Here is a 24,207-nt window from a genome sequence, read left to right on the forward strand (position 1 = left end):
AGGAGCTGCAGTTGAAAGGTGAATTGAACAGTGGAAAGAGAAGATAAATTCCATGTTATAATTGAGATGTGCCCACAGCACAATACATGCGGGATGCGGCACCAATGTAGGCAGTGTAATATTATGTGACTAGATTAAGGCTGAATGGGATGTGTCACGCAGCTTAATCAAATTGTCTATTTTAATTGCATATACATGCATTGTTTAAGCTTCATCAGTGGCTTGCCAGTGTTTACTTACAGCCTTTTGAGAAGGTCCAGCCTTTTGAGAAGGTTATTATTTACCAATAAGCCTTTGGCTTTGGCCCCAAGATTTTTTAATTAATTTTAGCATCATATTCTTGCAATTATATCCCAGTTGCCTATTGTATTTACAAACAAAACGTAATAGTGTTTTTTTCTGCATTTCAAATGTTACCACTGTTAAATATTTCAAACCGAGAACTACACCATGTCATTAAAATGTTTACTTTGCAGCTCAGCGTGTCATAAAACTGCTCCGAGCGTTTCTAGTCCTAGATTCACTTTTAGCGCGATTACTTGGGGTGATTCTAAGATGCTTGATGAATACACACATATACACCGATGAACAAAAATTACAGCACACAACAGCATTGATTTTTTTTTCAAAAATCACAGCAAGATTTATAGTTCAGCAGAACCCTTAAGAAGGCATCATGATGACAGGTCAAGTCAAATCAGAGTAGAACATTAAAATTAACATTGGTGACTTTATATATTACATCACATAGAAAAGTCCGATCAATATAAGAAGAATACGACTCATAATTTTGCCACAGTGTCTTTGTCATTTAAATTTAGGACTTTATTCTAATACTATGAAAGTAACAATAATTTGAGGATTAAATAGAATATATCAATGTGTCTATACAGGCATAAACCCTCTAATGAGCTAGTGCCTACCAATAGATAAAACATGTTATATCAACTCTTCAGAGTTGATATATCATGAAGAGTCATGTCATAATGCTGATTAAAATGTAGAATATCGAGGTAGACAGAATATTTTCTGCCATCACCCACGCTGATGTCATCAGCACCCTCCCTCCTCCCAGTGTTTTATTGGGTATCCCCTCACCTCCCTGTGCTGTCAAGCCCTTTCTTCTTCATTTCTCTCCTCTCGTTTTTCCTTCTACTCTTTCACGTCTTCTTCAGGATATGGGTTCATATTGCCAAAGTCCCCATTTCTAAGTCCCTATTTCTTCTGTAAAGTGCAGTCTCAGCCAGTCTGTGGTACCCTGTCACACGTCCATTTAATGACCGTATCTTCCTGTCCATTAGTATATGTATGAGTGTGTGTGTGTGTGTTTTTTATATGAATGTGCATGTGTGGCTCAGCTCCTGACGGCCAGCATGGAGTTGATCTCCCAGATGAGGTTGCGGAGTTGGTCCATAATCTGCTTCAGCTGCTGGTTCTTCTGCTTTAGCTTCTGCAGGACAAAAATGACAAAAAGAGGGAAAAAAATATTTTTAGATGCAAAAAACAAATACCTAAAAACAAATTTTGTCTCCTGAAACAATTTAACTCCAGGTTAACAAAAGATCAAAAGGTCAAACAACTGAAAAAACATTTCAACAAACAACATAGCAATAAACTTTTCAGCAGTAGACAAATAATTCATGGCTTACAGGATATTAAAGTACATAGCACTGGTATTAAAGTTTTTCCCATCAGCACTACTTAAGCTTCATGCTATCAACACAGCACAAACTTCACACTTCCTCAACTTTAAGTCCTTGTAAAATATAATTTACTAAACCACATAACTGAGAAAAACTGATTCCAGATGTGATCTTATTCCTAATGAATGTGCTGTTTTGCTGCTGGCATGAGAAAATGAACAGGAGGAGCTGTGAGGAGAAACATATTTGAAGATTCTGTTTCCCTTCCAGGTTACACTGAAAACAATCTAAACCAAAGTTAAATATGTTACCTGACGGTTGTGACATTGTTTCAAGGTTTTTATGCTTTAGCTGTGTTTGAAAGTAAAGACTGTGGATTTGTAGGCATAGAAGTATCACAACTAAGGCCAAATATGAGTGTGGCCAAAAAAAAAATAAACCCCAATTTTTTTTTCCTATCATCAACTAATGCCTTAAAAAAGACAATGCTTTGATCTTACTAACAAGTATTGTCCAAAAATGTACAGAAAAACACATCAACACGTCACACTGTTGCACGGGGTGACCTGTTCCTTCATTTCAATGAACTTGACCACTGGATTTTGTTTACTTTATTTGGGGCAGCGACCTGCTGCCTTATGCCTGGTGCACACAAGATTTACAGATCTTTTTAAAATGTGGGATACTACAGACATAACGACAGAATTAACCGATCTTAAGAACGCACACACCAGACAATTGAGTTAAGATGCAGGACTACGCACTTGTTTATACTAAACGGTTTCAGAGTGACGATTCCTGTGAGCACCAAATGTGTATTCATCCGCAGCTTGAAATAGTCTCCAAAAAATTCCAACAATTTTCTCCTGTTTTCAGCAACATCTGCTAATAACTACATTGCCCAACTGTTCTAGGAAATTAGAAGTCTTTTTTAGACTAAGAATCTACAGCATTTTTCCTCGCTGGGCTCAAACTGTCAGTCTGAACACTAGGTTAACACATGCCTTATCCTTTCACAGTATGTTCAGAGTTTGTATGGGATGAGGATTAATAAAAGTTTGAAAGCCACATTTAACAACCGTTTCTTCCTTCAACATACAATAGACTTTTCCCACCTGCCCACTGACCTCTCCCCAAATACTTTGTAGTACTTTAACTTGATCAATCCTATCTTCTGCTAATCGCTAAACTAACACGTCTGCCCTGCTTCAGGGGTATACAGGTACATCACAGAGGAGCAAACAACCCAATCTCCCCATCAGTCACTGAGGGCTTTGTCCGCTGATTGCCGCTGAATGCGCCACAAGATCTCTAAGTCAACAGCTGCCGTGGACTGAAGTATCTCATTGCACAAACTTTGTACATAAACAAATAATGGCTGCTGCCGCTGAAAACAGGTACAGCTGCCAAACATGTGCTGCTTTTGAACAAATAACTCAGGCAAAATATCTACATTTGAAGGTTCGGGCAAAGTTAGCTACAGCAGTACATCACAGCTACTTGCTCAGCTGCTTTTCATCTGACAGATAGCCATAGAGAGAGAGACAGAGAGAGCGAGAGAGAGAGAGAGAGGGGGGAGCGCTCCTTCACTCAGGAGCTACTGTATCTGCAGTGCAGTGAAATCTATTAAGATTAAATCCATCTTACTCTCTTGGTAACACTCCTTTAGCCATGACTAATTACCAGCCATTTTTGCAGTGCAGATAACACCTTGGGCAATCGATTTCACACAGCTCTCTTAATATCAACTGTTTAGCTGATTGTCCTTGAAGATATTTTAGAGTGGAACACTTGGAAGCCTTCCAGTGTCTCTCTCTCTCTCTCTAGGGGTCTCTCACTGCTTCTCAAGCTCTCTCACTCTTTCCTCTTTCTGCCCCTTTCTATCTCTCACTTCGATTATGTGTGTGTGTGTGTGTGTGTGTGTGTGTGTGTGTGTTACAGGGGATATGCCTCATTACTCTGACAAGCAAGTCTTGAAATAACTCGGTCATCTACTCTGCATTAATGAGATGATATCACGAACGTTTGTAATTTCAGTCAAAACAAAGAATACAGCGCTGGTCTTTTTTTAACAGCCAAACAATTTTTTTTATGTGAAAGTTTGTTTGTTTTTTAACACAGCTACAATCACAGATATATTTTTCATCTCGGTTTTCAAGCGTAAATGGGCAGATTTGGCGTCAAAGACTAAATTTGCTGCTTTTGAATAAAGATTCTTCCACAAAAATCTTCTCTCTGCTTTCTTTGAAACCAGACATGAAATTCCACATTTTTCACAGTGGAAATAAGTATACGGAGGCAGCAAAGCCTTCACGGCGCGTTCATTATAAAAGGCTCGCTGGCATATCTTGATATATGAATAATAAGACTGCTATTATCACAGAAATGATTCTGCAACCTCAGGGAGACATAATTCCATTCATAACCTCATAATTAGCACAACTCTAATCCTTCACACCTATAATACGATGTTTGGATAAAGGGTATACTACAGAGAACAAGCTGAGAAAAGGAGCTCTGAACCATCTCCTTTTTTTCTGAAGTACAACACACACTCACAACAGCACAAACAGCTCTACAGGAATCCAGCGGATGCACTGTCTCATTTCTTGGCCTGCCACTCAACGGCCGGGCCACACAATAATGTTTTGATTCCTTTTCAATCCACAGTAGGCCTCTTCTGACACGCTCTGACACTGCATCAGCCGCGGCAGGGTGGCCAGTCAACAACTCATGAAAGTAAACAAGGAAGCGCTGCCTGAGCTCCTGTCTCCGAAGGCCTCCTGCAGACTGGCAGGCTGCCTACCTGCTTCATCCTGGAAATGCTGGCAGACGTTGGCGGAGGAGAAAAGTGGAAAAGTACAGTGACCCGAAATGGAGATTGGCATGCACAGAGGAGGTGCATTGAGATGCGGTTAGCTGAGATGTGTGTACGCTTGTGTGTCTGAGGGTGCACAGCTGTGCAAGTGTTTATGGTCTGATGGGCATGTGTGTGTATGTGAGCATTAAAATACGAGCTTGAGGGTGTGGCTGGACATGAAAACGTCAGTGTGTAACGGATGCAACAATTCGATCCATTGATGTGTGTCTGCACCGAAACTGACCTTATTAAGCTGAACAGCTATTGGCCAAGAGACCAATCCAGAGTTTTCGGTTCATTTTCAACGTAATTTCCATTACAACTTCCCAAAATAAATCTCTTCAAGCAACTTATTTTGTTAGACCATCAACCTAAACCTAAAAGTATTCATTTGACAGTAATATGTGAACAAGAAAGAGTGAGACTGCAGGGAACCAAGGTCACTTGTCTGTGTAGCAAGGTCACTTGTCTGTGTAGCATTTTTCCTTGATAACTTTTCTGTCAAACGGCTTTAAACTCCCATTCAGTCAATGTCCCAGCTCGTTATTGGTCCATGCTAAAAAAAAATCTGGTGTGGTTCTTTGTCTGTAGTACCTTATTCTTTCGCCAAATCTTCTGTAACTAGGGCATAGACAATCTGCTTCATGTTTACACCAGCACACACATGCCCAGTGTATGTGAATGGCCACTAGATGTGCATTTTCAGTCGTTTTAATATAGACGGAGATCAACTCTAAAACACAGCTAAAACGCTGGTGTGGACGGAGAAAACTCCGTCCACACCAGCAAACAAAAACGGAGTTTTAAATCGAATACGATGTGGATGGGGCCTTAGACATTAGAGACACTGAGACATGACACTATGTTTAGAGTAGGGATGAAACGATTACCGGTTAAACGATAAACCATGGTTAAATTCCTGACGGTTATTATTACCATACACATTTTAAATACCATGATAACCGGGTTCAGTTACCACGCTATTATAAACTCACGGCAAATACTGTCCAGCATCAACCAAAGTTAACGTCTCCCAGAAGCAGGCGCGCACGGGCAATATGCAACGTGGGTTTGTTTGGGTCTGGTTGTATTTTAGTTTTTATGAGAGCGCTGAGGGAAACTTGATTGAAGAAAATAATCTTATAATGAATAAAGTGAGTTAACTTTTATCTTTGGTTTGTCTGTCTGACGCTGACAGCTTGTAAGCTGAAGCTCTCAGTGTTGCTGCTCTTGTAAAAACGCTATACGCTGTTCTACTGATGTGTGTGTCGTGTGTCTGCAGACTCCATTCATCCACTGCATCATGGTAACACGTTACGCATTTCAGTCAACCAACCAGCATATCTTGTTAATTTTAAATCCAGCAGCTATCAAATTTGTTGTAAAAGTAGAACTGGAGAAATGCTATTGTCAGTTGTTGGGCTCATTGCAGTTACTATCACTGTCCTCTAAAGACTTATTTGTTTTTTATATAATTGTGAATGGGGTCATTGCATTACCTATAAAATATAAAAAAATAAAATCTTGATAATGCACGCTTTTATTTATTACTTACTTAATTACTTATTTTATTGTTTATGCAAACAAAACGGCAATTTTATTTGTAGTTTTCAATATAAAACTGAAGTTCTGTATGTGTGAACAGTCACCCCAGATCTTAAAAACACGTGTGTTACATGTTTTAGACCCGCTGAAAGTGATAGTGTGTCTGTCGATGCATTCAAACCTTAATATAAGGCATAAGCCTTAAAAAAGTATAGGACATTACAACTACAAAAAGTGTAGTTGACATTTCAACCTCATTTTATCCTACACATAGAATTATATTAATCAGTCCCACACAGAGAGGTTTACAGATGTTATCAGGTCCGTACTTGGTGTCAGGCAAAGCACAGAGTTAGGGCATCTGAATCAGTATCGGGGGAGGAAAATTTCCGTCAGTGCATTGATAGTCTGTGTATTTAACAGCATGAACGTGTGAGTGCATACCTAATATGTGTTTGTAGGTGTGTGTTTGTGTGTAATCGGAGAGCCGGATAAGAAGGTCATGTGAATGAACAGTGTCCAAAACCGCAGGAAGCTCTAAAGTGCACTTACCCGCACTTCTGTGCAGAAAACAAAACAAGATGACATTCGGTTTTCAAAAACAGTCTAGTTGCAAGCAAACTGGGTACATCAGCGAAATTCAGACAGAGTTTTGGCAACCTGTCATATCATGAGATTAAACATTTTGGCAGTGGGGAGGGAGTCAAAACCAAATCTGATTCCAGTGCCTGTAAATTCAGCTAAGTTTGACGGACATGTCAGAGGAGTTGTCTCTGCTGTAATTTACATCTGATTCATATCCAGCAAGAACAAATTTTTTCCATATGAATATACTGTAACTAGGGTCGCACTGCAGTTTAATTTCCCCAGCTTGTGATACTGTGGGTTATCAGATGTCATCACTCCCAGTTTATGTAAATTAGTTGATTAAATGACTACTCAAACAGCAGAGAAACTTATTCTGATTATTGATTAATCATTCAAGTAATTTATAAAGTTAAATTCCAAACATTTCCTAGTTTCAACTTTCTTTGTCTTATGTTACAGTAAACTGAATATAAAAAAGAATCTTTAGTTGTGGCCAAATTAAAACGTTGAATGTTAAATAGATGGTAATCTGCATGAGAAAAAAAGAAAAAGAAAAACATTTGGTTATAATTATTATTCTCTTATATCCAAGGAAGGTTAAAATAAAGGGCAGCTGGTCTGGGTTGAAGATACTCTCATCCAAGAGGCGACAGCGACCATCACTGCTGTTGTCACAACAGCCAGGAGTACTAACGAATAAAGCGTTATTGATCATCTTGACAATGACCCCACAGAGCTTAAATAACTGGGATTCCCTACCAGTCAGTCAGAACTGAAGAAGCCTCGTAAATGAAAGGTGGAATGTCTTCAAGTATCTTCAACCAAGTCCAGCTGCCCTTGTTTTTAACATTCCTTGGATAACGTTGACCAGGGTGATCTTCACAGACATCTTCTAATAGTGATCAATTTGACCTGGACAGACTGTATAACCAATTTTTTCTTTTTCTTTATTGGTCATGCAGATTACCATCTAATTAATATTTGTATCTATTAAATGAATATAAAGTAATGAAAATTTCTGAATACAGTAGAGCAGTTTCAAACACTTTTTAAGTTACTGTGCAAATTAAATTGCTGTACTATGTATTATTCAAATACACTATCCAGTACAGTATATATACACAGTACGGTATATAAAATACAGCCTACTGAAGTTCAAATTAAGTTATAGCCTAAAACAGCATTGTGCTATTCACATCACAGTGAAGTCACTATTACAAATATGCTACTCAGCCATAGCTTGGCGGTGCTTTCAGTCCATTTCAAAATTTTTAACAGGCCTGAGAATGAACTGTAGGCCATCAATGGCGAACTGGTAGAATAGTTTTAAAACAACCGTATACATAAAATATTCACATGAAGTCAGCCCGTCATGATTTATACATGTCATGTTCACTTCTGAATTTCAGATCTCACTTGTCTTGTTTATTAATAGCTCATTAAATTGTAGAATGACCATCTTCTAGTTTGTTTTCCTGCAGGAACACTGCAGCAGCATTGCTACAATAAGTTTCACTTCTTCCTCCTTCCTTCACTGTCCCTTAAAGAAAAAAGTCTTACAGGCCTGCTGAGCCACAGACTAAGAAGTCTAACTCATTAGTATCTGGTGCTTTTATCCTGACAGTATCTGATGCGTTTTTCACCATAAATTTTGAAACAACCCATTCATTTTGGATCTCATAACCAAACATACAGAGATGGGTTGTGCATATCTGAGAAATGATTATACGCACAAGTGAAGGACAGCCGATTCATCATTAGCTGAAGCCTTTAAAAAAAGAACAATGGGAAAAGGGGACAGAGGACTAACAGGACAGATGACAGTTTATCTAAATGACACGGATGATGGGCTGTTACTCCGTCTCTTCCATCCTTCTTCTGACTTTCTCAGATTCCCTTCAACATGCTCCCTTTTCTCCCTTTCCCTTTCGTCCAAATCAGATCAAAGAAGCTGTCCTCAGTAAAGGGGTGAAAGACAGACGTGAACAGAAAAAAAAAAGCTGAATTTTTCATCGAAATAGCTTCATTAAAATTCTGCTCCACTGAAAACTTTGCCACGAGAGAAGCTCTAACTACAGTATCTCTGTGTGTCATGTCAAGTCAGATCCCGGCTCGGGCCACCAAAAGACATTGCCTGACCTGAAATCCATTAGTCACAAAATATATTCATAAATTAACTTCACAGGCCCATTGGAGATTATTTTCAATTAAAAGTGAATGGATTTCTGTAACTTCAATACATCACTGCTTGACAGTCATTCAACAACTCAGCGCAACATTGTAATCCGAACACACTTGGGATTTGTCAAATGTAGGCCATCAAACAACAGGGCGTCTCCAGGCTTATCAAGCTTGATAATTGGGATCTCTTTATTAATTAATTCTGTTGCATTATCTCCACATTAAAGCCGATTGGGGAGTATTTTTTTTACCTATTAAACTTTATAGAAAAATCAAGCTAATCTTGTAATTATATTATTATATGAATAAGATGAGGTGTTCATCTGCCTTTTAGTCATTTAACCCGTTTCATCTACAATTAGAAACATGACCACCACACTCTCCGAGCACATTAACAACCCTAGCGTTGCTTTTTGATAAGGAGCTTTGAGATAATGGCAAGGAAGAAACGACTTAGATTAAAATATACACACACACACACACACACACACACACACAAGCAGGAGGAGAGAGGAGGAATATAGCAAGTGGAGCGAAAACGTGCCTTCACTCAGAATTCCTCCGCTAATCCGCCCTGTCGCTGGCGACTCAAATCGCAGCTTTGACTCCGACGGATCTGGCTGGGAATTACAAGTGTAAGTGTCTGTGAGTGAGGAGAAGGGATTAGGGAGAGGAGAGCAGAGGAGACAAGAGGAGAGGAGATGGAGATGGAGGAGACGAGGAGAGAGGAAGAGTGGAGTACAAAGTATGGAAGAAGGCCGAAGAGTAGACTAGAGGAGATGGAGGAGGAAGAAGGGTGGAAATTGAGGAGGAGGAGAGGAAACAAAACAGAGGAGAGATGAGAAGAGACAAGAGAAAGAGGACATGAAGAGGGGAGGAAGAGAAGACGAGAGGAAGGAGAGGAGAGGAAGAGTGGAGTACAAAGTATGGAAGAAGGCCGAAGAGTAGACTAGAGGAGATGGAGGAGGAAGAAGGGTGGAAATTGAGGAGGAGGAGGAGAGGAAACAAAACAGAGGAGAGATGAGAAGAGACAAGAGAAAGAGGACATGAAGACGAGAGGAAGGAGAGGAGAGGAAGAAGAGATGGAGCATAAGAAGAGAACAGGAGTGAGAGGAGAGGGGAGGAGAGGAAAAGGAGAAGAGAGAGGAGGAAGAGGAGATGGAGGATAAGAAGACAAGAAGAGAGTATGGACAGGTTCCAATAGCCAGGTCCATTCTGGATCTGGTTCCAAGTTGGTGAAGTACCTGGATTCTTTCAACTTCACAGCCAATTAATCCCTAATCGAATCGTTCAATCATCTCTCTTAGATGTTACTGACACTACAGGCATGTTAAAAAAAAGGTGAAGTATACTCAGTGACACAGTTGTTAACAAGACTGACAGAACATGGCAGACCGCATTAACTTAAACATTTTAAAATGTTGATAAATTTCACCAAATTCAATGAAAGAAACGCCAAATGCGATAGTTGCGGGAGGGTACTCGTGGGGGAAGGACAAGCTGTTTGCTTAAATATTTATTATATTTTATTTTTGCTATCTTGAGAAGGACGAGTGCACTGCTTCAGCTTACCGCCGGTTTTACACTGTATTCTGTGACGACGATTTTTGCCTTCAGGTAATGTCAACTGCATTGCTCATGCAGAAAAATCCCAGATTTATTAAGTTGATATTTGCTGAATGATGAATTAGTTATCCTCTGTGTTATTTTAGCTGCTACGGCTTCTGCAGCTGTGGCACAGCCCTGCAGTTAATTAATGTCTCAGAGAAGCGACAAAATATGTGATGAAAGCAATAAAAACTAAGATGTCTTAATTTCATACATTTTCATCATGGGCTCATTGGAGACTGCTTTCAATTAAAAGTCAATAGATTTCTGCAACTTCAAGACATCACTGCTCATGAGTCAGTCAGTGACACGCCGTAATCTGTGGTAAACAAACTACTTGAGAAGATTTAAGACGGCGGGATTCGAAATGATTCGGATTCGATAAGCTGATCTACAACTAGATTCAGATTTGATAACATGCTGTGCCTCCATTAGAGGAGAGGAAGACATGTGACTGCATCTCATGCAGTCTCATCATCCATCCCCATTCACACACTCAGAACCCTCTGCTCTACTTTAAAATGCTTTACATTACCATAAAAAACTGTCTTTGTCTTTTCGCATGGTTTAAAGGGGCCCCCTGCTGTCCTCAGACAGTGAGATAGAGTGTCTTGGCAGCAACGCAAGTCAAATTTAATAAAATTCTGTGGTTTATGATAAGTGTGGCAAAAACTTGGAAGGGAGCCTCAGCTATGCGGAAAGGTGCTCTTCCAGAAACCAGCGATCCCCTAAATTATGCAAAAATGAAATATGTCCTAAAGGAGATGCAACTCCCTATTAGGAAGAAGAAATAGGACAAACCAAACTCCAGGGGCAAACATTTTCAGTAATGAGCATGTCTACAGTAAAAGAGAACCCATACTCACTCTGAAACTACTGTATCCCTGACCCTACAAGCCACATACTGGTCTCCATGAGGATCAAATGATCGAATTACTCACTTTTTAAAAATATTTTACATACCATGGACAAATGCTATTTATTTTGGATCACATACACAATCACTGAGGTTTAGGGGAATAGCTCCACAATCACACGTGGCTTCCAGAAGAAGTCCTCTAGTTCTAATTCATATATTTTTATGTTCCTTTTTGTCACCTTGTTATAAATTCGTTTTGCATCGGAAGAAGCTCTTCTACATAGAAGAGGTCAGTGTGCTGGCATTGTTTTCTATGCAGTGGGACTGTGAATCACGGCTACACGCACCTGACACTACTTCTTGAGCCTGGATTCAAGAGTGCAACTTCTTTTACATTAGTTATTTATAACTTATATCAGCCAGAGTATCTGCATATTATCATAGGGACTGTGCGTCTGAACCTAGGCCTACTATCCAGAGACTCACGACAAAACAAGCCCAGCATAAACAGACAGAACAGAGACCGTACACCATCTCAACTTTATTAAACAGTTTATCACAGTGAAATTAAAAGCCAGATTGGTAAATTCACACCTGCTATCATTTCAGTTTTTTCCCATGTTTCTCCCGTATTCCAAGCTCATCTCCCAGCGCCCCCCTGTGTTGTTGGGTTGTTCCGGGAAACTCCCGTAACTTGCACGGGCCTCAAACTTTATTACTGTAAAACTTTGAATTTGCTTAAATCGCTGTATTGACCCTGTATTTGGGACAGGCGTCCATATGGAACAGGCCTTTAATTCCTTTTGCACAAAACTGAAATAGGCTACTATGAAATAGTTTATTTATTATAAAATAATATATAAAATATTATAATAACAATAATAACGTTAATGTGTTATTATTTCATTAACGCATTAATTAATTAACAACAACAATTATTTTATTTCACGTAAAACGCAGCTTTTATTATTCTCATTATTATTTTGAAAGTCCGTTGCTCCCTGGCTCTGAATACACATAATGTCAAATCATGCGTCACAGGAGGGGTGGGATGTTGATCAGCCTGCAAATCACCCACCAAAACAAGCAGTGATGGGAGGCTTCAGCAGACTACGCTGGATGCAGCGTGTGGGAGAAGTAGATAAACAGAAGTAAGACAGACAATCAAATGCCATAGCGAAGTGGATATCTACACACTGCATCAATTTTTCTTCCAATAATTTGTGCTGCGCGTTCAGATAATTCAACTTCGGCAGCAGGCATGTGCGTGCCTGAGGCGAGGACTTCACCTTCTTCTAACAGGGACACTTATACTGAACATAGATGTTGTTTATGCTGCTGCCTGATAAAAGAAAAATGTTTCTGCTGATACCTGTTCAGAAAAAAAACAAGAAAACTGGACTCTGATGGTAACTTGTTTTAACAAGCCAGATAAAAGGTAATGCCCTGGCAGTAGCTTTGGTTTTATATTTGATTTGATTACATTAATGTTTAAGTTGAGATTTATAAGAAATATTTTATTGCTACTTTGTAAAGGGATTACTGTTGGCAAAAAGAACCTTATTTGTTTAAAGTGTTTGCAAACCACGTTATTGCACTTTTATTATATAGCAGTACATTTAAATTAACAGTGTGCAATACACAATTTCAGAATTCATTATTCAATTTTGCACGTAACAATGCAATTTATTGCAAGAACATCATGCGATTAATCATGCCAAAAATATTTTAATTGTTACCCAGCACAAATTTTTATGAAAAACTGTTTTGATTCTTTTGATTGGTGGACCCTTACAGAGTAAAGGAATTTAATAACCAAGGAACAGACATATTCGGACTTCAAAGGTAACAGGAGTTTGCACTTTTCTTTTTCTTTTCATCTCTTGTACCATAACGGTTACACTGGTAAATCTCTAATAATTAGACTTTGGGGCTTGTTGTTTCCTTTAAATGAACTGAACGATTGATTTGTGGAGAATCTAACGTTGTGTAGCATGTCTATATTGACATATTGATCATAACTTTAAACATTAACATTTGTATTAACGATCTAAGCAGCTTAGAAGCAGCTAAAGTGGGCGACCCGTCTGGGTTTAAGAGGTTTTATACATCCAAAGAACTTTTATAAAAACTAGACCAGGCGTCTAATGGAGACCTGCATTTATTTGTTAAAATGTGTTCCCACACCAGGCCAGTAAACGGGGTAGGCGGCTATTTGGGACTCGGCTATTAATTGAAGTTATACGGTATGAATAATAGTCATCCAAGTTTTGGATGTTTGTCTGATGTCACCCAAGTTGCCAGATCATCTATGAAACACAATCTACACACACAATCCACATACTGCATACTATTTCAATCCATCTGTCAATGCAAACTGGCAACCCACAAATCCAAGGGAAGTGTGCGCAGCTGCTCTCTGCTCAGACAGATGGGCAAGCTTACTTAATGTTAGCTGCTGTCAAAGTGTCAGGGCAGGACGGCGTTCGACCTAAAATATCTAAATACACCTGGAAATTTAAGTAGGACTGAACACCAATGTGAATAGTCACTTGATGGATAACAAACTGCCCTCTCTAAGGAAACTTGTAAAAAGCAAAAGTGAGTTGAGGGTAAGTAAGCTGCTTATTCTGTGCCCTGCCTGGGGATCCCTGTGACGCTAAGTGGGCCATGGTTTACCATCTGACAGTATACCCACAGGGAGCTGGGCCAAGCAGCTTTAATTTGCCTGACATCGGTTAAAAATGCCTTAATTGACTTTATAAACTTTATGGCTTTTTCTCAACGGGAAGGTTTAAGTGCCAGTGTGTTTTGTGTTTGGCAAGGGCTTTCCCAGGGGAAAGGGATTTTGAAGGCAGATAAAAGCCTTCTCTTCCAGGGGTGGCAGAAATACAATAGCCATGTTGTCATCCTTGCATACACCTACCAACGGGGTTCCTTCAATACGTCCTCAGCATTGAGTTGGAAAGCCTGCAGTGTCAGCCGACTGTTGCAGAACGGTTGCAATCGATTTAGCCTTTTATAGGTATCTGAGGCTAGGTGCCCCCTTGCTCCCTCCTAAGCACTTGAGTCTCAGCCAGGTAGCCTCATCGATTGTGCTTTCCTTTGTGATTTGGTTCCCAGTGATAATAAATGAAGGTTTGAGTGCTGTTGCTTTAAAATCAATGATGATCAGCCATGCAAGCGACTTAACTATCAACAAAACTGCACATCAGAGCAAAATCTAAGGAATACAGCTATGTTTACTGGGTCGGGGGTAAGTGACATAAAAACCAAGAAAATATCTATTTTACTGCAGTCAATCCAGTAATTACCTTTTTTGCAGACTTGTTTGCAGACAAGCCCTCAGTTACAAGTAGAGTCCAACAAAAAGTGTTTTTTTAAGGCTAAAACCATTTCAATATGTGAGTAAAGAAATTTACGATGATGATTGAGCTGCCTATATTCCGATTTCTCTTTCCTTTTCAATACACAAAATGATCCTTTGGTGTTCATTTACCCCTTACCTTGCAAATTTGACTACAGAGTTTAATCAAACTTTACTATCAAAGACATGACATTAACAGAAAATATTAAGATGAAATCACCAAACTTTCCCAGTAATAAAATAATAATAGTTAGTATAAATCCAATACAACACATATCTTTGAAACTTGAATTAAGAAACAATAAGGGTATTGGAAAAGTTGAAATAGTCTAAACTAAATTTTACCCAGAGGGCTATGAGGGAGACTCGGACAATGGGAGAAATCCATCATCTTCCCTGCAAACAACAACTGTACCTTTTACCATATACCTCACCAGGCTGCCTGTTTTGTTGATTTTTCTGTTGTGAAATATCTTTAAATTGTTATCAATAAAAGAGAAAAATAGGGATAAAAATGCAGCCATACTACAATTTGTATTTGCATATTCCCAAAATAACACCAATATAACTGTCTTAACTTTTGATGTTGTCCAATAATATCAGCCTACACAGATATCGATGGTTAAATTCTACATCAGTCAGTATTAAACGGTGTCAAACAGCTGGGGCTTCCTGCTTACCCTGTCTCATTAGAGGTCTTTCCTTTTTTGACATTGTGCTGCTAACTAGCTAGCTTATGGCAAGGACTAAAGAGAAATACAGCGAGTGGCTACTGCTTGAAGGCTGGCTTGAAGGGCTGATTTGTAGCCTGCAACAGATGACGTGGTAGCCTTCTGAGCGGGTGTGTATTTGTTTGTGTATTGTAGGTATGACTGTGTGCATGTACTGTGCACTTGCACGTGGGAGCTTGTGTGTAAACGCGCGCATGCGAGTGCTGAGAGCTTGAGGCCAGCATTTGCGGAGTGACACCCCGCCGTCTCAATCTCAGAGCTGATAGGACGTCTTTCTTTCATCTCTCTCAGATGTCTGTCAGGAGCTTAAATCATCTGAGGCCACGCCGAACACCTCCTCTCACACTCGAAAGTAAACCTGATACTTCAAGGGGTTTTAATGGGCAGTGGAGGGTTCCTATGTGGTTGAAAAAACATTTGATTTAAATGTTCTTTGGATGTTAACAACAGTTCTTCGTCAAAAGCATCTTTGTGACGATGAGTGATGTGTTAAATTGGTATAAAATCTCATACGCGCCTAAGATCAGCTCCCCTATGGCACCTCTCCAACAAAGTAATATTGTTTCTAATTACCTCTATCGCTTTAAGAGTGAAGGCAGTGGTAGGGGGGAAGAGGAAAGAAAGACATTCAGATTTCTGGAAATATAAAAGAGAGGTAATTCCAATTTAAAGCCTCCAATCCACTCGCAGGAGATGTTTACTGAGCTGAGGTTGAAAAGAGAACAAGCATGTTACTCGAACAGACTCTTCACAAAGCACACAAAGCATTTTCTTCACAAGTTGAAATGTAAACATGTTTACCAGCACCTGAGCAAGCAGGTTCCCTTTACTTAAAAAAAAAAAAGTAGAATGAAAAGTGATGACAGGGTTTGAAGCATAACAAAACCATAGCAGGCTTTCGGGTGATGTAACGCGCCCTTTGGCAGTAACAGTACAGATCCTCAATCAGCTCTTGACAACAAACTCTGACCGCAGCTAAATCTGGAAAGCAATGCACCTCATCAGTCCATTCACACCCCTTCCACTGCACACCAGAACTTGTTCTTGTTTATTCTTTACTCCATGTTTTCATAGTTCGGATATTAGTTGTCATATAAAGAGTTTAAACTGAGCACCTAAACTGCTGCTTACAACCCACCAAATACTTCTCAGATGGTTTGGCCTTATGATTATCTCTTCCCTGTGGTTTGCCACAAGGCTTTGCAACATACTTGTTTCAACTCAAGGACACATACCATGTGTTTAGGTGAGAATCATTTCATTTTAACAAGTGTTTGCTTCCACTGACAACTCCACAAAATACATTTAATTGAAAACAATTCCTTTGGCTGAGCATGTTGAGCATGTAATTCTAACTGCACCAGTGGAGGTGGTACACACCTGACTGAGACTTACAGAGAAGCCAGAGACCCCAAACTCCTCCACAGAGATTTGGACTCCAGATTGTGCTAGAAAGTGAAGAGGAAGACAGGTTATGTTTCAGCCACCACTTCTACATCTACTGCACCATATCAACTGCCACCTTATTACAAATCACTATGTTTCAGCCATTATCTTCCAAGCAGCATCTAAAGGATACATAAGTAATAACAAGTCATATAAACTAAAAATATTATACCTTTATCCTTTCCTGCATGTATTTCAACAGTGACTGAAAGCATCAAGGGGTCACGCTAGAGCAGTGGTTCTCAAGCTTTTCTGTCATCCCCCCCCCCAAAAAGAATAAAGTTCTTTCCCCCACACCACAGAAAAAGTAGATTTCATTTTTATCAATCATTAACAATACTAGGCCTATGAAACAAAATATTCAGGTTAGCAAATTAGCCCTTTTCACATGAACCACATTCATCCAGTTTTAGGACTTCTCAACATCCACACCCCGCCTGCAGTGGCTCTATGCCCCTCAGTTTAAGGACCAATGCTCTAGAGCAGTGGCCAGACTGCTTTGATAGCAGAAAAATAAAAAATTATTAAACTGATAGCGGCTAATGCTGAAAAAGATCTCAGTCATAACAGTAACAGTTACTCACATAATCACTTCCTCTTAAGTGATTGTGCCTCAAAAATAAAAGCGCGAGAATGTTTTTTGAAGCAATGCTTCATGTTGAGTTCATTGAGAGCTTTTACTTTGAAAGTAAAGTTGTGAAGGACATTTGAAAGAGTCTCTGGTTTACTTGACACACCCTTGAAAAAAGGTGTGATTGGATTCTCCTGAATTTCCTCAGGGAAATGAAAATTAGCGTCCATAGGTTTATGAATGCAGATCAAACGCCGGGACGCACATGCACTGCAGCACATGCTTTATTGTAGGCAATGGCAGTCCCGCACTCTGAGCTAAACGTGCACATGAGAACCCAAGGGTTTGAAATAATTTGAAAATAATCCGTCCCGCCCATAGACTGTATATAAAAAGGGCCCGATGTCGACCCGTGCTCTAAAGGTAATCTATTTTAAAAGTTTGCGCTGTCTTAGTGTTTAGTATATGTGATCATGACAAAGCTTCTTTCCTCAGGCCGTTAGGATGCTGAACGCCGTCCTCTAACCTCTGTATAACTTCGTCCTTGTCTTGCACATTGTCTTAAGCGAATCCTCTGCACGCCACATTGCATTTCACTAGAGCTGCAAATAACTTAATTATTTTTCATCAATTGGGACATTTTTGCTAAAAGAAAATTACTTAAATGATTAACAAAATAGTTGTCTATTAATTTTTCTGTCAATGTACTCATCAATTTTTTGTTGCAGCTCTACAAATCACTAGAAATATTATTGGCTTCTTTTTTCTTACCTGTGTTTAACTGCCTTGTTGTTTATGCTCCCGGTGGATTCTTTATTGCAATTGTGATATGGTAACACATGCCAAATGTCATGCCAATAAAGCCTATTGAATTGAATCAGACGCCTGATGACCTGAGAGTGCTCCAGGCCTCTGCCCCTTAAAGTCTCTTTAATGGAACCTTTGGTCTTTACTTGAACTTACCTCTGTTTGTTGTGCATATAAGTCTTCATCTAACATTTCTTTTCCTCTTTAGAAGCAGCCTCAAAAGCATCAGAAAAATATAAAGCTTGCCTTGATGTGCCTTTTACTTATGTTATGCTTCACAAGTGACTACCTACAGCAAAAAAGGCTATCTAACTTAAATCACGCCTTCCTTTCATGTAAACAATAGCCCTGAACACTGCAGCAGTCAGACAATAGTTTTAAAAAAACTGTGCACCTCTAATTGCTTACATAGCCCTTAAACACTGTTACACAAAGCAGAAATAATTAGGGTTGCACTTGACACTAAATGCAACAAAATACCAGGAAAAAAACGTATTCTGCAAAAAACAGCTCTGATTCCTCCTCCGCAAGAGCTTTGCGGCTACACTGCCCCTCTGACCCCAGCAAAACAATTAAAAAGCCCTTGGCATACAGAGAGCCTCTAATGGGCCACATATGAGGCTGCTAATAAGACAGAGGTACGGGCACCTGCTGTGCACAGCCTACTAATTCTGGAGCCTGAACATAGAGGGAGGACAGGAAGGGAGCGAAAGAGGTAAAAAAGGATGGAAGGGAGGGAGAAAGGTATAAGGAGGAAGGGAGACAGAAAGGGAGAGGGAGTAGAGCACAGCAGGGAGGTAACGTCTGTGGGAGTAGAAAGACAGAGAGAGACAGAAAGAAGGAGGGGGAATCAGAGAGCAAAGCGGGAGAGAAGAGAGAGAGAGAGAGCGAGCGAGAGCGAGCATCTGCTAACCAAGCTGAATCCCTCTCTCCCGGTCTTATTACAGTTTGGAGGTGGCGTTTGTTTATCATCAGGCCTCGGCAGACTCCCCGCCTGCTCTTCAGATAAAACTAACCGCCAGTGCCACTGGAATTCATTATACATGACGAGCCGGCAGCTTGCTAGCACAGGTCTGGAGAGGAGAGAAGAGCAAAGCCAGACAGCGGATGGCTTTTCTATTTGAAATTACAAACATCCCTGTGCTTTTAATTTCTCCCTTTCTCATTTGAATAAAGAGGACAGACGTGGTAATTAACAGGGTATTAAAAAAAGCAAGGGAGTGTGCAGTAAGGGAGGGAGAGAGAGGAGGAGGGTGAGGGGGCATGGGAGAGGGAAGCAGCAGCCAAGTGGCTGAGATAGTAACTAAAAGAAGGGACAGAGAGAGAGAGAGAGGAGCTGTGGAGAATTAATAACAGGCCAGATCTCTCCAAGGCCTCCTTAATGGGCTGTGACAGGAATTTATTCACACTTAGGCTGGTATTAAATCAAACGCGAGGCGAGTGGCAGTGGCAGGCTGCAGCAGAGGGATGGGGTGGGGGGCAGGTGCAGCGAAGAAAACAGCAGGGGTCTGCCATGTCGTACAGGTCTAGCGTTACCACCCCCTCCAGGGTGGAGGGTCATCTCCAGGGCCCTTGGGATAGATAGAAGGATGGAGAGATGGAGCGGGGCAACAATTACGATTACAACGATGTAAGAACAGAACAAACGATGAGTGATGTGCCAATGACAAGACAGCTTGTCCCACGCCCCAAATGGAATGATTATCAAGTAGTCCGGAGAGCCACTATGAATCATCCTCCCTCAATTCTGCAAAATGCACCGTCACTCAGCCAGACAGCCAGACAGTCAATCAGATGGCCAATCAGTCAGTAAGTCCGTCAGGCAGGCAGGCAGGCTGATTCCAACAGACTTGGACAGCACTTGCTACAGACAGCTGGCGAAAATGGAAGCTGCTCAAAACACAAAGCTCCGTCCAAATTAGTGTTATGTGAAAAATTCTGCTTTCGGATTTATTTGTCATATTCTTTGTTTTCCTTCATTAATTGGCATGTGACCAGTAATGCAGGATATTCATTAGGGCTGTAATTTGCGGTCAACTTGGGCGCCACAGAATTCGGTCTGTTTTATTAGAGCAGAAACCGTGTGGATGACTGGGGACCCTGAATTGATATGCACAATCACATTCTACGGCACCAGAGGTCTGCGGTACAGAGATTGAGCAATCGCAACCCATTAGGCACCAATGAATTATGGCTAATGCATCTTAAACATTTATGCAAACACTACACACACACTTCTTCATACACACACACTCACATTTGCATAAACTGCAACTCATAACATACTACATGCATGAGTGTGAGCAGTGGGACACATACAGAACAAGAGTATAGAATAAAGCCAACAAGGTTACCTTTACATTCAGGCACATGGACACTGGGGGAATATACACATTAAATTCAAACACATGTTGTCACACACAGCATGCTTCCAAGTAAAGACACTCGTGAAGAGTGATGAGAGTGATGCCCCCCCTCCTGCCCCTCTAACACTGGGCAGATAGCATCACCATCCATCAGCCAGACTCCGACAAACAGCAATTACCCCAATCGACAGATAACGAGAGCAAGGCTATCACTCACAGCCGGGACACCCCATAAAGCAACTAGACATTACCATGGAGGAGTCATTTATCTGTCTCTCCCCTAGCCATCCCCCTTCCACCACCGCTCCACCCCACTCTGATCTTTACTTTTACTACCTGTTCAACGCCATCAGCTAGGGGGTGGGCTTAAGGCTTCAGCTGAAAAGAGGTACAAAATGGGGTCTGGGGTTATGAGGAATGGGATGAAACTGATGTGACAGCTACCACCAGGGTGAGGGTCATTTCTTCTCTGGCTTAAGATGCAGTTCCTTCAAAAATGCAGCTAGATGGTGTGTCAGGGTAAACTAAAACTCTAGAATAGCAAGTCAGTGCGTTTCCATCCACCACTGGTTGTTCAAGGTTCAACTAATATTCACATAACAGTAGTGAATGGAAACTCACTCTACTCATTTTCTTGGGCTGTTTTTCTGGAAATCTGGTTGATTTGTCTGATTTGTGGTATTCCTGCTAATTAGAGCTATAATAAGCCGATTAATCATTTTGCCAACTAACAAAAATTACTCTGCAAATATGTTGATAAGTTCAAGAAAGCAAACATTGTTCCAGCTTTTTAAATGAGAATATTTTGTATGTTTTCTTAGGCTTCTATGACAGCACACTGACTGAACTCTGAGTTTTTGATCACTGGCTAGACACAATAATAACAATAATAATAATAATAATAATAAGCCATTTAGCTGACGATTTTATCCAAACTGACTTACAATTACTATATATGTTAGATGTCTTAAGTGTCTTGCTCAGGTCGCAGTTGGAATCAAATCCAGGTCTCCTACACCAAAGGCATGTGTCTTATCCACTGCTCCATCACAACAAGTTACTGGAAAAGTTCACCTGGGAAATTTACATTTTTCATTATTTTCTGACATTTTTTTGACCAAACGATTAACAGGGATTACTCTGTATTGAAAGTAATTTCCAGTCGCAGTCCTAATTCCAATTACACTCCAGCAATCCATAATGTGATTCCACAACAAGTCATCTCACTAGCTAATTTCACTAGTTCTAATGAGTGTCTTGGTGGCACTTTCAAAAATTGTTGTTTGATTAAGGGGATATAAATGCTTAAACAGATGCATATGTTCAAACAGGTTTGCTATAATTGACATGTCTCTCGGGGGATCACACACAGCAGTGGTGGTGGCTGCCACTTACTGCACCAAATCTCAACTTCACGGTTCAAGGCTCCATCCATACTCCCCAAATTTTTTATTTTATGTCTATGGTAGCAAGCAGTAAACCAAACGTCAAAATGTCCCTCTGTGACATCACAGATACTATGTCAATACCTTTCTGCAGTCTATAGCGGGAAGCAGGGCTTGGGACCGGGCTATAGACAAGGATTAAGCAAGGTTTGGACAGCATGTACGTTCAAGGCTGAGCCAACATCTTCTACATTATTCCCTCTTGAGAGAACAGAACACACACACTTCAATGGCTCTCTTAAGATCACTCTCTTCTGTCAAATGGTAACAAGGGTGGTGTCTGTTCCAAGGTTATTTCACTCAGAACAGAGTGTACCAAGATCCCCATCCACAGATTTAGAATCCCATTACCCTGCCATCCTATCACTCCATCTATCACCCCTTCCCATGAAGATGCATTACATCGCTATTCATTATTTACCGCAGTGAGTGAATTAAAATTTTGATAGAAGCCATCTTTTCCAAAAAAAATAAAAATCTACTTTCGGCTTTTCTAAGGGGAAATATGAGGCTGGAAATTCTAAACCAGTGTGACATATCAGCTGGAGAGTTTGACGCATGCTTGGACTTATCTTTTCACTTATGCATCAATCTTCGCTCGCTCGCGCTCTCTCTCTCTCTCTCTCCCTCTCTCTCGCTCTCTCTCTCTGTCCCGTTACAGAAGGCATCCTATTTTCTCTGCTGCAGCTGAATTTCATCAGTCTTGTGTTGTTCCTTTTGAAGACCCTATCTCAATGGGTACGGCTTAACTGACAATCCACAGCTGTCTACACATCTATCAATCCATTCTTTCATCAATCTCTTACCTGTCTCTTCTACCCTGTACATCAAGAGGCCCCTGACTCTCTACTACCGCTACACACAGTTTTATTCATTTCAAAACCACCACGAGAATGTCTTTTGCTTGCATTTTGCTCCCTGTTTGTTTTTCTCTTGGTCTCCCTTTGTCCATTACCCTCCGCTTCACACATCTACTCTCTCTGACAACACAGCTATCTGTCTGGTCATCCATCCATCTTCAAACATCTTTCCCACCTAAACAGTCCATTTCCCTTTTTCCTTTTACTTAACAGAAGCTTTCTGTTCTATTTTTTACCCCTCCATTGCAATTTTTTCTATTGCTCCACCAACCTTTTCATGATAACATCTCTCTGCCATTTAGCTCTCTTTTCCCCTTCCCATTTTTCTCCCTCTTCCTCCTTCCTGTTACCTCACCATCCTCCCAATCATCCCTCTCTCTTCCAGAACTATCCTATCTGGCTGGAGTGACTGCAGCAGATGTAGCCAGGCCACAAACATCTGCTTACCCTGTCCCGCTGCATCTCTACTCTGCTGATCAGACTAACCGCTTTAACTCCCCAAAGCTTGCTGTCCTTACTGTCGCCTTAATGTGCAGCTGGGCAGCCTGGGCAAAATCACAGCTAAACATGCTGCAAACACGAAGCATACACTGGATTATCCAAGAGCCAGAGTGAAAGGCTTTGTTTCTAATAATTTCAAGTTATGCACAAAATAAACACAAAGCGTGATAGAAAACAATAAGAAAAGTAGAAATGTTATTATACTGTTGATGAGTTACATTGCTTGACACACAGAATGAACAGTCTATTGTTTTGGTGTGAAAAGTCAAATAGTTAGACTGGATTTAACTACCTACTTTAATGTAAAGAGCTGGATAAACATGGTAATAAGACATTGGTGGAATGCCGATAATGTGATTACTTAAAGGTTCAGTGTGTAATATTTAGGAGGATCTATTGACAGAAATATATAACTATGTTTTCAGTGGTGTATAAATACCTTACATAATGAACCATTATGGGTTTTTTTACCTTAGAATGAGCCATTTCTATCTATATAATCCGTGGGTCCTCTTACATGATAGTCACCATGTTGCATGTTTTTAACAGTAGCCCAAACAGACAAACCGCCTCACAAAGCGTATTCCTTAAAGCCCCGTTTGGCCATGAAGTGAATTAGACAAACCAAAATGGAAATAGGTTAACTTGAAGTCTGACACAAAATACATAGATGAGCTATAAAGTTAACTAAGCCAAAGACCTCTGCCCACAAATGACCAGGAAATACCACAAACTCACTTTATCACCTGAAGAGTCACCATCCAGAAAAGTATAAAGTTTCAAGCACCATCAATTAGACTCATCCCCTCGAAGGAGCAGCCAGGCAAGA

The 24,207-nt window shown here is 40.3% G+C and overlaps 1 protein-coding gene across 2 annotated transcripts in view; it reads right to left on the bottom strand.

Annotated features, from left to right (window-relative positions):
- Positions 1–451: 451 nt before the first annotated feature.
- med30 (mediator complex subunit 30) overlaps positions 452–24,207 on the bottom strand; it is a 36,370-nt gene continuing 12,614 nt past the window's right edge. The window contains exon 5 of one of the 2 annotated variants that reach the window (XM_038725224.1): positions 452–1,450. In XM_038725224.1, the coding sequence (XP_038581152.1) occupies positions 1,355–1,450 (96 nt within the window). In that variant the 3' untranslated portion in view covers positions 452–1,354. Of the gene's footprint in view, positions 1,451–16,758; positions 16,831–24,207 lie in introns of those variants that run through there. The other variant, XM_038725227.1, reaches the window with a different exon arrangement.

Source organism: Micropterus salmoides, unplaced genomic scaffold (assembly GCF_014851395.1).
Source record: "Micropterus salmoides isolate LMB-PRFRI ecotype aquatic unplaced genomic scaffold, ASM1485139v1 Ms_hic_scaffold_17, whole genome shotgun sequence".
Lineage (NCBI taxonomy): Eukaryota > Metazoa > Chordata > Actinopteri > Centrarchiformes > Centrarchidae > Micropterus > Micropterus salmoides.